Source organism: Pleurodeles waltl, chromosome 12 (assembly GCF_031143425.1).
Source record: "Pleurodeles waltl isolate 20211129_DDA chromosome 12, aPleWal1.hap1.20221129, whole genome shotgun sequence".
Classification (NCBI taxonomy): Eukaryota; Metazoa; Chordata; class Amphibia; order Caudata; family Salamandridae; genus Pleurodeles; species Pleurodeles waltl.
The window spans coordinates 560,869,460-560,883,315 of NC_090451.1; the positions used below are offsets into that span (position 1 = coordinate 560,869,460).

General features: G+C 43.0%; 1 protein-coding gene across 4 annotated transcripts in view; it reads left to right on the forward strand.

The window, feature by feature from the left end:
- The window catches only part of ZDHHC1 (zinc finger DHHC-type containing 1), a 698,520-nt gene that overhangs the window by 272,795 nt on the left and 411,869 nt on the right, over positions 1-13,856 (forward strand). For 3 of the 4 annotated variants that reach the window (XM_069217653.1, XM_069217652.1, XM_069217654.1), the window contains exon 6: positions 9,740-9,898. The exons of the other annotated variant lie outside the window; for it this stretch is intronic. In XM_069217653.1, the coding sequence (XP_069073754.1) occupies positions 9,740-9,898 (159 nt within the window). The remainder of the gene's footprint in view (positions 1-9,739; positions 9,899-13,856) is intronic. 4 annotated transcript variants of the gene reach the window in all.

Genomic DNA, 13,856 nt, shown 5'->3' on the forward strand with positions numbered 1-13,856 from the left:
TAGTTTTTTCTCCGGAGGTAGTCTTCTCCGTCCCCTCTTTTTCCTTTAGTCTGCTTTTGTCATCCTGCTCATGTAACAGACTACATTCGCTTTTTATGGGGTAAATTGGGTGAGGTAGTGTCGCGGCACCATTAGGTAGGGAGAAAATTACATCCAAGGGGTCTTTCAGGAAGTCCGCTTTATTGAAAACGTTTATTTTTGGAGTTGCAGGTGAAGACGAGAGTTTATTTGATTTCTTGTTTTTCTTAATTTGAGGCTGGAGAGCCCTTTCTTTCCCAGACCTCATCCCCCCGTTATGTAGGTTTATGTCTTTCTTTTTGTTATTCCTCCTTGCTTTTACAAAGTGGAAGATGCCTCTGCGTCTTTCAAGTGAGGGGCCCAGGCACTTGAAGGCTTTTCTTTTCTTTTCCCTGACCAAATAGACACGCCGCCACACATCAAGTTTGAGGGGCACGAGCACGTGTGGTTCCCTACTCAGCAACTGTACACTCCTGAGCTCCTGGGCAAATCCATTTATAGTCCGTTGTTGGAGTCTCCTGTCCAGGACCAAGGGTCCAAGGTCCAAGTCCCGAGGTCCGATGTCGACCCAGTCTCCTTACCTCCTTCTCGGCTGCACACTCTGTGCCCCGCAGGCTAGGCTGGACAACAGCCAGCGGTCAACAGGCAGCAGGCAGGCAGGGCGGTGTGGGGGGGGGAGGAGGGGGCCACCATGTTCACGCCCTCTGCCCTTCGCCACACACACCGTCTCTTGGCGTCTCAGGTGTCTCTCACCAGCCCCATGGGCTCTCGGGGGGAACAGCTGAATGGCCACGCAGGGTTGGCACAGGGTTGGCAGCAGGGTGCCGCACAGGAGCAGTCCGGCAAGTAGTGGGTGGTGGATCGCGGATGGAGCAGCAGGCAGACCACGCCCACAAGCAGGGCAGGGCAGGCGCCGCAAGGTTAGCGGCCAGAGGCGGCCGGGGAAGGTGGCGTCGGCTCGTCAGCTCGGGCGTCAGCTCGCTGCACAGAGTGAGAGAAACTGGTGGCTGTGTCTCTTCACTCCCGGTTAGCTGTGGTTCCCGGCGGCAGTCAGCAGCAGCAGCACGGCTCCCGACGCTCCTCCGAGTCTTCGCGCCCTCGCTAACTCCGGCTCTCAGAACCCGGAAACAAACCGCAGATCCGTGTACACGAACGCCAATCCCACAGACTTCAATAGGTCAAAATCTGTGAACAAATTTGACATTGGTGGCTAAAAATTAAGCTAGTACCTTCCGATTGATTCATGGGAGCAGTGCAAATGCATCAGACAGAATATGGTATGCTCAATAAGTGGTCTCTATTACATTTACACAAGTGCCAACATTCAGATTAAAATTACAACTTTATATTTTTTGTCGATTAAATAAAATGTTACCATTTGTGTGTTATTTGTAGATTTGTGTGATTAATTCTCGTTTCTGGATTTTTGTGTACTGCTAAGCTATTGAAAGGATCAAATTCATATGTCACATCTCTGTGCGTGAGAAAACAACTGCACTCTTTTTCACAATGAATGCACCACAATAAATCAAAATAAATCTTGTCTCCTTACCCTAAATAAGAAAAATCATAAAGTTAGACTGAAACAAACCTTGCAAATGACAGACACAAGGCTAGCACCTCCGCAGCCTCAACCTCAGTTCAAATCAAAGAAGACTTCCTTCCAGCGGCAGTCCACCTCTAGCTAGTGTAGCAACTCCCTCGAAACGAGGAGCAAAAAACACTATACCAAGTTAAACACGGAGTCTCCTGCAAAGGAAAACTAATTATTCAGAAAACCTCCTGTCTGTGTGTATGTAACACCTCACAAGACACACTACCTTTATGCAGACAAGTTAAACAACAATATCTTGAATTTTGATAAATCTAATAACCAAACAATAATAAAACCCAGAACATCTTTGATGCAAATTACAAATAAGAAAAGAACATTAAAATCGCAGTGAACACTAGTTGAACCATAAATCAGCATTGGCTATGCAAACCCTCACATACAACATAGCAATCCTTCATGCAATACAAGACTCTGCGATTTAATAACATATGAGAATGCTCTCAAGCACCATGCCTCTTTATGCTTACTATCCGATTTTATCAGGAACAGCTCTTCAAGTCAGGATCCTGGCAAAATGCACCACTAGGATCCACACTGGAAAATCCACTAAACTAAGGAAAAGAAGACAAATCTTCTAATGCAGAAAGAAGGTGCTCTTAACTTGCAACTATCCCTTGCTACCGCATTATTGTGGGCACAGAAGACCCCCACAATTTTGACACTTCAAAATTTACCTTGGCACTCAGCAGAATACCCACATTTCAATGAATTGGAGACTGTGTTAAACCTCAGTTTCATGAGGCAATGTGTCCCCAAGGTAAGCACAGCCAATTATGCAATATATCTATTCATTAATCAAGTTCTAGATCATCAGGCTAGTTTTAAGTATTAATTTTAAAAAATCACAGGAAGTGTGGGACAGATTTAATGCCATGAAAGCTCTGAGAATATTGGGCATTATGAAGAAGGGCATAATTAAGTATATTTTAAGTCCCAAGAGGGCAGCAAAATCAATGGAGAAAGGGAGAATATCTGTCCAAATGCCTAAGGACCCTATTATGAGTCTGGCGGTCCGGAAAGAGCCATACTTGCGATGGAGGTCGGACCGCCACGGCTGTGGCAATCCGACTGCCACATTATGACCCTGGATGTTGGACTGCCAAAAGACCACGGTCTCCGCCAGGATCTTTGATCCCAACGGGATGGCGGCGGTTGTGGTTTAATTGGCCACGGTGGATCTGAAGTCAGTGCTGCCATGCTGATTTCAACAATGTTCTCTGCCAGCCTTTCATGGCAGTTCAACTGCCATGAAAAGGCTGGCCGAGAAAAAGTGCCTCTGGGTCACAGGGTGGGAGGGGGTCTTGCACTGCCCACAACATTGTTGTGGGCAGTGTAGGAGCCCCGCACCCCAGTGCAGACAGTGCGCATTCAGAGGGTGTTAGGGTGGAGGGGGCCTGTGCAACGGCATTGGACCTGGCTCCATGTGGAGTCAAGTCCAATGGCACTGCACGTTTTCCACTGGTCTGAGGTTTCTGCCAGTCTGGACAGTGGAAAACTTGTAATGGGGCCGGTGGGGAGCTTGCCAGCACCATGGCGATCACCTCAGCCCCTAAGTTTTTAGTAAAGTCTTCAGGCTCACCTCAAGGGTTTTAATACATTATATCTGCACATGAAATTACCAAAAATGCAGAATCACTGTGGTGTAATCAAATGTATAATTTCGTTAGTAAATACGAAAACACTTCAATTAAGCGTCATAGTGCCCTAATACCGAAGCACTGTCCCACTAATTGAATATACCTGGCCCATCCTAGTGCTGTCCGGAGATGGTGAAACAAACCAGATACATGAACAACAGTAGCCTGTTATGAATTAATAGGGTATGGTGACCTAATGGAAGGACCTTGAAATGTAGGTACGGTTTATGACCGAACCAGGGAAAGCTCATGGAAAAGAACATGAACAATGAGAATGTAAATAAACTGATATGATTCTACCTGAACGTGTACTGCAGAAATAAACAGTGAAATGTGCAGGGAGAGTACAAGTGTGGCATCCTTGTTGAACAATATTGCTGCTATGCCCAAATTGAGGTCTAGGTAACAAGGGTCCAAAAACACAATTCTACAGAACATAGGAAAATCGTTTTAAAAGCAACAGTACAATATCAGTATGCACATGTGAAATAGAATGTGAAACTACATTCTGCTAATTGTTAATAATGCACAAATATATAAATGCACAACAAATCTTCTACAGAGGACACATTTTGATGCACTACTGCCTGAATGTAAACACAAGGAAAGATTCTGTGGTGAGCACAGCAATTCTTCACAAAGGTTCCCCTCTTTTCACCTCCCACAGGGGTTTACCCATTTACAGATTAATTCAAACATGTGAATCCATGAAAGATCCAATTCTGGAGAATGAAAGTTGCTTTTCTGTAACTACAGTTCTACATTGTTTGTATTTGTCATAGATTCACATTCCTTGACTTGTAAGAATCTTACTATTAAAATTACATTAAAAGTGTACTATTGAAAATATGATGTGTTATGCTCTCTGGGAGGACTGGAGTTCAGAGCACACCATATCATTAGCTGAATGTGGACCCAGCATGAGGTAGATGGGCTAGCATTTATCTTGTTCTATGTTTTGCTTTACATCATTCTGTTTTTTAGACTGCTGTATGAGGTGTTCTAACCTAACTGCTCAAAATAATTCAAACATGAGATATCAGTGACGTAGAACTCTAATTACAAGTTAGTGTTTCCTTCTCCATCACTGGAAACATTATCATAGATTGCAAACGCCCTGCTTCTCCTATATTGAACAAATCTAATGCTTGAGAGCTTCAAATAATAATTAGGTGAGGAGTTGATGGCAGATGTTCACAAAATAGTAGCCCTCCTTCCATGTGCAGTTTTTGCTTGTGTGTTTTCATTGCTTTTTGTTTGAATGCTCATTTTGATTACAACTAATGTTTTCAGTGTTTCTGGATCCTGCGGAACTTATCCTGCAATAAAGGATGAAGATAATAAAGATGCTCATGACTGAGAAATGTGATTAGAAACTATGCAGTACTCCAGTACCGATTTTTCGAAGTTCCCAAACTGAAATTATGTAACCCTAATACTGTGCACCGAACCAGATATGGAGAGCTAAATTAAGGAGTGCAAGGAGGAGTATGGTCATCGGGCAATTTTATGGAAAACTACCCGGAGAATATTCTCTTACCTCCTCAGAGTACATTGCTAGAAATTACTTTAATTTAACACTGGCTTGTAACTTGGTTTCTGCTCCGAAGGCATGCAAGCCCCACCTACTCTTTTGAAATAAAGCTGCATACAAAAGAGCACTTCTGTTTGGCATCTTCAGAACTGTGAACCAGAAAGCAAAATGCTATAGGATTGTAGAGCTTTTTCAAGTTCTCTAAAGGTTCTTGTTGAGGTCACTTTTGTCTGTCAAACATCCTATTTCTTGTCTTTAACCCCTTACGTGCTGGTCAGTGGCCGACACCTGCACTACTTCCTCAGTGTATCTGTCGGCCATTGGCCAACACTGGGGGGGTATGTAGAACCACCACTGGCGCTCTGCACCAGAAGGAGTCCTTTATATTATTTTTCCTTTAGAAGAGCTTCCCTTTTTGACTGCATTGTCAATCCGTGTGCAGGGCGTGCTAACATCATTACAGTAAAAGTGAAAGTTACTGAATTGGTGCTCAGGGGCATATCTCAGCCCCTGGACACTGACTCTCTTGGGGTAGCTTTTGCTAGAAAGGGGAGAATCGCCCTCTTCCCGTGGTGCATCTACCCATTGGATCCCTACTTGGGGATTGCCATAGGAGAGGGACCCCCAATCAGGGATCTACCAACTAGGCACCAGGAAAGGAGGAGTGGCCCCTTGGGCCAGGCTAGTGCTGGACGTAGCAATTAAAAATTTTCAGTCTTTCTGCCCCTGGTGGGGCGGATGGAGTAGTTACACTTGATCTTTCCTAGGGGAGGCATAAAGCCCACTAGGATAAATAGGGTAAATAAAAAAAATAAAAAAACTTTAGGTGTAGGGACTGCCCACTCTGGGCATGGCCATGCCCCCACACCTAATAAATAGAGAGCAAGGGAGAGTGGTGGAGGCCCCCACTCCACGTCTCAAAAGTCTTTCAAACTCCCCTTCTCCCTCCAACCCCTACCCTGGGGACAGATCGCCCACTTTTTCGAAACAGAGACAAAACAAACAAATGGAGGGTGCAGCCTTGATGCCAAGGTATATGGCTCGATGCCAGCCTACCCTGGCATTGAGCCATATCCCCTCCCCAGAAAGGGCATTATTGTCTTTTTATTTCCCTGGGGGCAGGAAGGAGGTTTGTCACAATTGGGGAGCTTGCCCCAAATGTGCCCCGAGGAACAGAAAGTCCGCCTGACACTAGGGATTTTACCTTTGGGGCAAACGAAAGTGATGTGGCTGTTGTACTCTTGCATTGGCCACACCCCTACCCCAAATATTTGCATTCCCCCCTCTACCCCCCTTTGCAGGAAGGAGGTTTACCCAATTCTTCCCTGGGGGTTACTGGATGGCAGGGATATTTTGTTTTCATAAAATAGTGGGATGGTTCTGGCCCATCCTAACATCTGCCCCACCCTCATTCCTAAAGACTTAACAGACTTTCTGCTCCCCTGTGGACTGAGAAATCCCATCCCAATGGCAAACAGGACATTTGATTCCTGTGGTTGTTGTAGAACATATGTGCCAGGAAAGTGAAGCTAACTCAATATATTCCCACTTGCAGTGGTAAATGGCTGCACTTGTTGGGTTTCAATAGCCTGCCACCTGGGAAAACCTCCCTGACCCAAATAGGTCTGAAAACTAGCCACTGAGAGCAGTCCAGGCTGGTGTACTTCGTGTGTATCCCATAACATATTCTACCTACATTACCCGGCAAAACACAAAATTCGACTAAAAACACACACTTTCATCAAATGTCTGTGAGGAAAACTTCCTGAATCTGTGGGGAGACACATATTTCCTATCACCCAGCATTCCCTTAAGTCTCACGATAATAAATGTACCTAACTTGTGTGAGTGGGCCAAGACACCTTGACACACAAGGCTCTAAAATGCTACATGGAGAGATCAGAGATGGAAGTAACGAGCAATTTGGTCCTGTCCTGATCTGCCATTCATGGAAACCTACCAACATCAGACATTTTTTAAAACTAGGCACCCAGAGCATTCCAGGATACTGTGCTTTGCGTGAATCCCACAATGCCCTGAAAACCTAAAGTTTTGCCTGAAATCACACATTTTCCTTACATTTCTGTGATGGAGACTTTCGGAATCTGCAGGAATTCACAAAATTCCTACCGCCCAGTGTTACCACACTTGTACCAATGAAAACAGTGTACCACTTGTGTGGCTGGGCCTAGTGCCTGCGACAGGACCGAATTAAATCCTAATAATAATGGCTTCCATTGACCTTGGTTTGATATGTTCCTGTTGCAGGTTTTTGTGGGTAAGAAAACCTCATGGGATCCACGCATGGCACACCACCCTGGAATCTCCTAATTGTCTAGTTTTCAAAAATGTCTGTGGTTCGTAGGATTGCATGAGAGGCACCACAGCACAGCCCCAAACACTGCAGCTACCCCGATTGCTAATCTCCTAATGTAGAGCTTTAGAGCCTTTTTGTGTTGTGGGCTTGTGGCCCAACCACTCAAGTGGGATGCTTTTCTTATTGGGAGATGTGGGAACTCGGGGTAGTAGGAAATATGTGGCTCCCTGTAGATTCCATAACTTTACATCACCGAAATGTGAGGAAAATTTGTTTTTTTTTTTAGTCAAAGTTTGAGGGTTGCAAGGGATTCTGGTTAAAAAAATAAAAACCCAGTGAGAGCAACACAAGTCACCCCACTTTAATTTCCCCCAGATGTCTACTTTTCACAAATGTGAAAGTTAGCTACGTTTCATAGGTGTCGACTGAGCTAGAGCCCAAAACCCAAAGCTACCCAGTTTGCAAAAAAAAGGCCTGTTTTGAGCTGTAAACTGTGATGTATCCATTTTGGGTTTTGGCCGGTTTCCTGTCGTGGATAGCGGGCAAACCCATGCAAGTGAAGTACCATTTTTATCTGGAGGCATGGGGGACTGCTGAGTGGCAGTAAGTTTGTGGCTCCCCACAGATTCAAGGACTTTCCATTACAGAAATGTTTTTTTGTTGTTGTTTTTTTAAAGTCAAAGTTTGAGGTTTGCAAGAGATTCTGGGTAAAAAAAAGAAACACCTGGTGAGTGCCACGCAAGTCATCCGACCTTGGGTTCCCCTGAAGTGTCCTGGATTTTGCTGCATTTGTGCATTCCAAATGTAAGCCAAAGTATAGGAAAAAAACAAATTTTGAAAAATATCCTCTAAATCATATGCTAGTACGTGTAACCACAAATTTGGACATGTACACATAACCACTGCTCCTTCACTCCAAATCTTTTGCCCATTTCAGAAATACATAGATTTCCTTGATACCCATTTTTCACTCTACATATTATACCATATGAATTGGTCTATACTCTGCACATTATGAAAAACCTTGTGCAGTGCGGCTCAGTTGTTGACTCTGGGTACGTTGGGTTTTTAAAGGACCTACAAACCTTATATATACCCTCGGCTAGAAGGGTCTAGCGGACATAATGGTATATTTCTTTTGTAAATCTGACATTGTGACAAAAATTTACAGATGAAAATGTTTTCACAAATGGCCATTTATTTCCTACTCATTTTCACTATTTGTTTTATTTCAAAAGTTAATTTCTGTGAGTAAGCCAGAAGGTATCTACACATATGACCCCTTGCTAAATTTGGAATCATCTACTTTCCCAAAATGTGTAGGTTTCATGGCTCATGCATGGGTTTCACGCTGGTTTCCACCACAAACTGGAAGTAGGTTGAGAGCACAAAAAAAGGGAAAATGGGCTACCTCTTTGAAAAATGCCAAAACTGTGGTGAAAATGTTTATTTTTTTCATTCAGCAGTGCATGTTCCTGAAAGCTGGGAAGATGGTGACTTTAGTAAGCAAACTGTTCATTGATGCCATTTGTAGGGGAAAACCAGACACTTTTTTGCAGTTATTCTATTTTCCCCCAAAAAACTCAAAATTTAGCTACATTTTGCTTATTTTCTCAGTCCTCTTGGTAATCCACAAGCCTTTAGTACATTTAGACTCACAAGGATGTGGGGGGGGAAAGGATGCAAATTTGGTGTGGATACCTTATGTTGAAAAAGTTATGGAGCCATAAGCACAAACTACCCCAAATGGCAAAAAAAAAGGCCTCAGCACTGGAGGGCAGGGAATTGGTCATCTTGGGGGTGGGGAGCTTGGTGGGGGAGTCCCAGAGGTTAAGAGGTTAAGCTTTTTAAGACTCTTATGCATGAGGTCATTAGCTGGCAGATGTTTACAAAGCATGATGGTACATGACAAGTAATAAGCTTCCAAACCAGCACAACTACGAGTAATGCCTTTGTTAGTCCCCCCCCAAAGCAGCTTGGTGGCCTTTTTAGTGGGGCATTTCAATGCATCTTAGGGGTTGTTTTTGTGTGCCTCTTACATTGGGCTGGATCAATGCTTATTTTTTTTGTTAGGTCCTTCATCAATGCTTATTTGTTTTGTTAGTTGCTTAATGCTGTGCTGCATTAAGCAGCACAGCATATTGAACCATAATGATGGCATTGTTCAGCCCTACTGTTTGAACCTACACCTGTTGTGGTGTAGCGTCTCACAGGTAGCCTCATTGTATAGCCCTGACTTGCAGCACAGCGTGAAAAACCAGTTGTGCATCCCAAAGACGGCATGAAGTCACCACTGTGCATTGTTTGGCAGCACTGTATACTCATTCATTCTGAAGGGGCCATTTTTCAGGCCTCACATACCCAGTTTGAGATTGCCGCTGTGCAACTCCATTGATTTACATTTGTTGCGTACATAGCAAGCAGTGAACCAACAGACCATAATCATTTTCATTAATAATTATTTTCATAAACTGTTCTATTACTTTAATGTGTTCATTACCATTTTCAAGTCTCTTTTTGTTCTCGTTTCTTAGTTGTGGTTGTTATACTGTGTAATATTTTCATTTCATTAATGGTTCTTTTTCTGTATTTTCATACCATTGTTGTTTGTTTTTCAGTTTTAAAGAACAGTACAGATGTCTGGTTTGTGTTTCTGCCTGCAGCTCCCGTCGAGACACAAGCATCTGCAATCTTGGTCCTAGCTGCACTGGTTGTCCTTCTGGGGCTCCTCATAGTAATTCTTTTGGGACATCTTTTCTGCTTTCACGTCTATCTAAGTATGTATTACCATCTATCTAGTTTTCTCGCAACCAGCCTGCCATCCTGCTTGCTTCTTTCACACACCCCACAGTTTACTCCTTGTCTGCCATTTTTTCTGTTGTCTTTTATGTCAGACGCATGGAGGTTTTGTCAGCAACCAAAAGTCCACCTCTAGAGTATCATGTGCTGGATATTAAGATTTCTTATTTTCAGTGTTTGCAGATGCCAGTGTGGTTGGGAATCCTTAGACTGTAAAATTTTAAGAATCATTTTGAAAGTTAAAAAAAACAACAAAAAACAATAGGGACAGTTGCCCCCCCCCCACCCCCACACAAGTTTTGCGTGAATAGTAGTGTAACTTTATGCAAGTGATGCACCCCCCATGCAGAATGAGAAGAGGTAACCCTGTGTCTCTCGTATCTTAGATATTCATTGGCCTTGCACTGAATTAGGAGCCTCATGAAGGATTTGGGGACTCCTGCACCACGTAGGCAAGCTTTACGTCCTTGGAAGCATGTTGCAGTCTTCAACTCTGTTTCGTTTAAGGATGAGGTTTTCATTCACCTTTTACTGCCTTTTTCACCTTTACATTTCTGAGGTAGTGGGGTTACATTTATACCAAATTGCAGGTAGCCACTGACAACTTTTGAATTGTTAGGAAAATAGTAATGTTTTGGATTCTTGCCAAGGCAGTTCAAGATTTCAGGGATGTAGTTGGAGGTCTGGTGTCTTATTGTGGGGGTGCTATTGTCCCAGATCAAGAACCCTGATTCCTGCCTCTGATAGACCTGCAAATCTCGAAAGGCTATGTCCTTGGGAATCTTTCATCAAGCTCTTCATCATTTCCTCAATTGATTGGATGGAGTGGGATCTCCATGCATTGACTGATACCATAGACTCATGAGGTTAATCAGACGCAAACCACCCTTTAACATTTCTCTCAAATGTTGAAGAATAGCAGTGAGCCCTCTATTTGATGTAGACCCTCCTCTGTTACCGAACTTGTTCCTGTACTGAATTATGCCTGTACAGGTGTTCAGTTGGCATATTATGTTTAGTGATTCCCCTTTTTGTCATAGACATCTAAGTTGAGCTGTCATAGAGCAAGATCCAGTAATCTTGCACTTCAGTGCAAGCACAGCAGTATCAGCCTTGTATTACGATCTGTTATTCCAGGCTTGTGTTGCCTATTAACAATCAGAATAGTAATAATACATCACCTCCAGTACATTTCTTCCTCATGCCTGCACTTAGAAAGTTATTTCCGGCTAGAGAATGGTGATTCTCCAGTTAACATACAGAGATAATCTTGATTTCATTAAAGACAGCTGAGGCCAACATTATGCAATAAACCTTTTATTGCTGCCCCAACATTGCAGCTCTTTAAAGAATGTAAATAGATGATAAAGAAAAATACTCTAGTATAGAATAGTTAACAGCATGTCGCTAAGCATCTTCCACTTTAAGCCCCGACGAAACAGGCAATGCTTCTTTGATTCGACCTGACAAAATTCTTATTGCAAGCTATTATCTGAAAGCAGAAGAAAAACAAGTGATACCATAAAAAGGTTCAATTTAATCAATTTACCTTAATGGAAAAAATATAGAGTTAGTGCAACTAGAAATATTTTATTAAACATGTATTTCAACTACAGAAATGTGATGAAAAAACATGGGAGTGGTGGGCAGGTTGTCTTTAATAAAACCAAGATTCTCCTTTGTATGTTAATTGAAGAATCTTCGTTTCATTACATGACCGAGGCTACCATTATGCATGTTAAAAGCTTTCCAACGCTACACCACTCATGTTTCACTGGTTTAAGGTAAAAATGGCAAATGTGGTAGCACTTGACCAAGCTGCTTCTTTCAGAATGTCTGAAAGTGTACTATCTGCCCAGAACACTTTACTGGCCATTGCACCTCTAGAAGAGAGAAAACTTAGCTAAGTCAATTCCTGCTTCAGACATAACAGCCCTCACCAAATGTGAAATAGTAACTGTTGAAAGTGCTCTATATTGCTTAACATAGGAAATTACCAGTTGATCTTCGCCATCTGGTCTGAATTACAGCATTTTTTGTTCATAAACTCTTATACAACTCACTACACCCAATTCCTTGCAGTCATTAAAACATGGGTAAAATAGTTTTTCAGACATTGTTTTGGTCCTTTTCCAAATCTCAAAATAGACCCTGTCCAGGTTGTAATACCTATTGGAAACCTCCAATGCCTTAACATCTGATACTCTTCTAAAGGATATTAGATAGAGTAAAGTTGTCAACTTTAATGAAATCTGTTTTCTAGAAAGATAGGAATTGTCAGGCCATGAGATAAACAGGTCAAAAACGTGATTAACATTTCAAAGCAAATCATACTCTGCCCTAGGGGGGCGCCTAGGCCTATTTCCTTTCATCACCCTGCGTATTAGGAGGTTACTACCAATAGAAAAATAATTTACCAAGGAATGACCAGCCGAAATACCAGATCTGTAGCAATTAACAGTTCTATAAGAGAGGCCTGCTCTGAACAATTGTGCCAAGAAGTTTGCCACTTCTACTAAAGGAGCCTCCACAGGATCTAAATTCCTCTCCAAGCACCAACTACACCACTTTCTCCATACTCCTGAGTATCTTGTCCTGGTACCAGGTGCCCACGAATCGTCCAAAAGACTTTCAGCCTCTCCTGAAAGGGCAGAATATCTTCTGGATCTCCTGAAATCTACCAAACAAGAGGTTCAAATTTCCTTCTAGCACTATTGCATGTTCCTCACCTTCCTGCTCTTCTAAAAGACCTGAAGTCCGTGGATTAATACGGGGACCTTCCACAGCTAGTTCCATTATGCCCGGGAACTATATTTGTGAGCTCCAGAAAGGAGTCACTAGAACGATGCTGCAACATTCTCTCCTGTCTTTCAACAACACTCTCTGGATCAGTGTGAAGGGGGGACATACATAACAATTCTCTACCTTCCTAGACTGTAGTAAAGCAACCACCGCCAATGCTTTGGAATGTGGTCTCCAACTGTAAAACTGCTCTACCTGAAATGTCAGGCTGCCTGCTGGCAAACAGATCTATCTGAAAGGGGCCCCACAGACTCTGAATCTTTTGGAAATACACTGGATTCAGTTTCCACTCGCTGGCATCCCTCAAAAATCTTGGGTTCCAGTCTGCTCTGATGATCTGATGACCTGGGATAAACTCTGCTTTCAAAAGAATTTTCGAACTCCAACAAAAGTTCCAATTTTTTTGTCTAAATCTGCAAGTTCTTTTGAACTTGCGCCCCCTAAACAATAGTTATACCGCAGTTAATTTGTTCGTTCAGATCAATACTACACTGTTGGTTGAGTGGACGTGAAGCTCATTAAGGCATTCAGGTCTGCCATAAACTCTAGACAATTTTTATGTGTAGAGATAGCTCCTCCCTGGACCACTTTCCTCGAGTTTCTACCTCTCCTAATTGTGCATCCCAACCAAGGTTGCTTGCATCCGATTCGACAATAGATTCTGGGATATTCCCAGATATTGTTTTCCATTTCCAGCTGTCCAGGTTGCATAACCAGAATTGAAGGTCCTCTTCTGCTTCCTGATACAGGGGAATCACATCTGCATACCATACCCTTTCCTCTGACCCATGGGTTTCAGTCTCTGAAGAGCTCTGTAGTGTAATGGTCCTGGGGAGACAGCTTGAATAGATGAAGACAAGAGACTAATCACCCTTGCCAGGCCCCTCAGACTTACCACTTCCTTTTCTAGAACATGAGATACCTCCTTCTTGATCTTTGTCCGTTTTTTTCTGTGGCAGACAACGCTGTGTCATTCTACTATCTGCCTTGAATTCCAAAAAATCCAGATTCTGTGTGGGGGTCATGACTGACTTCTCTACATTGATAATAAACCCTAGCGCTTGCAAGAGGTCTGTTGCCCATTTCAAGTACATCATCGGCTCTTCCTGATCCTGAGGCATCAGTAACATATCG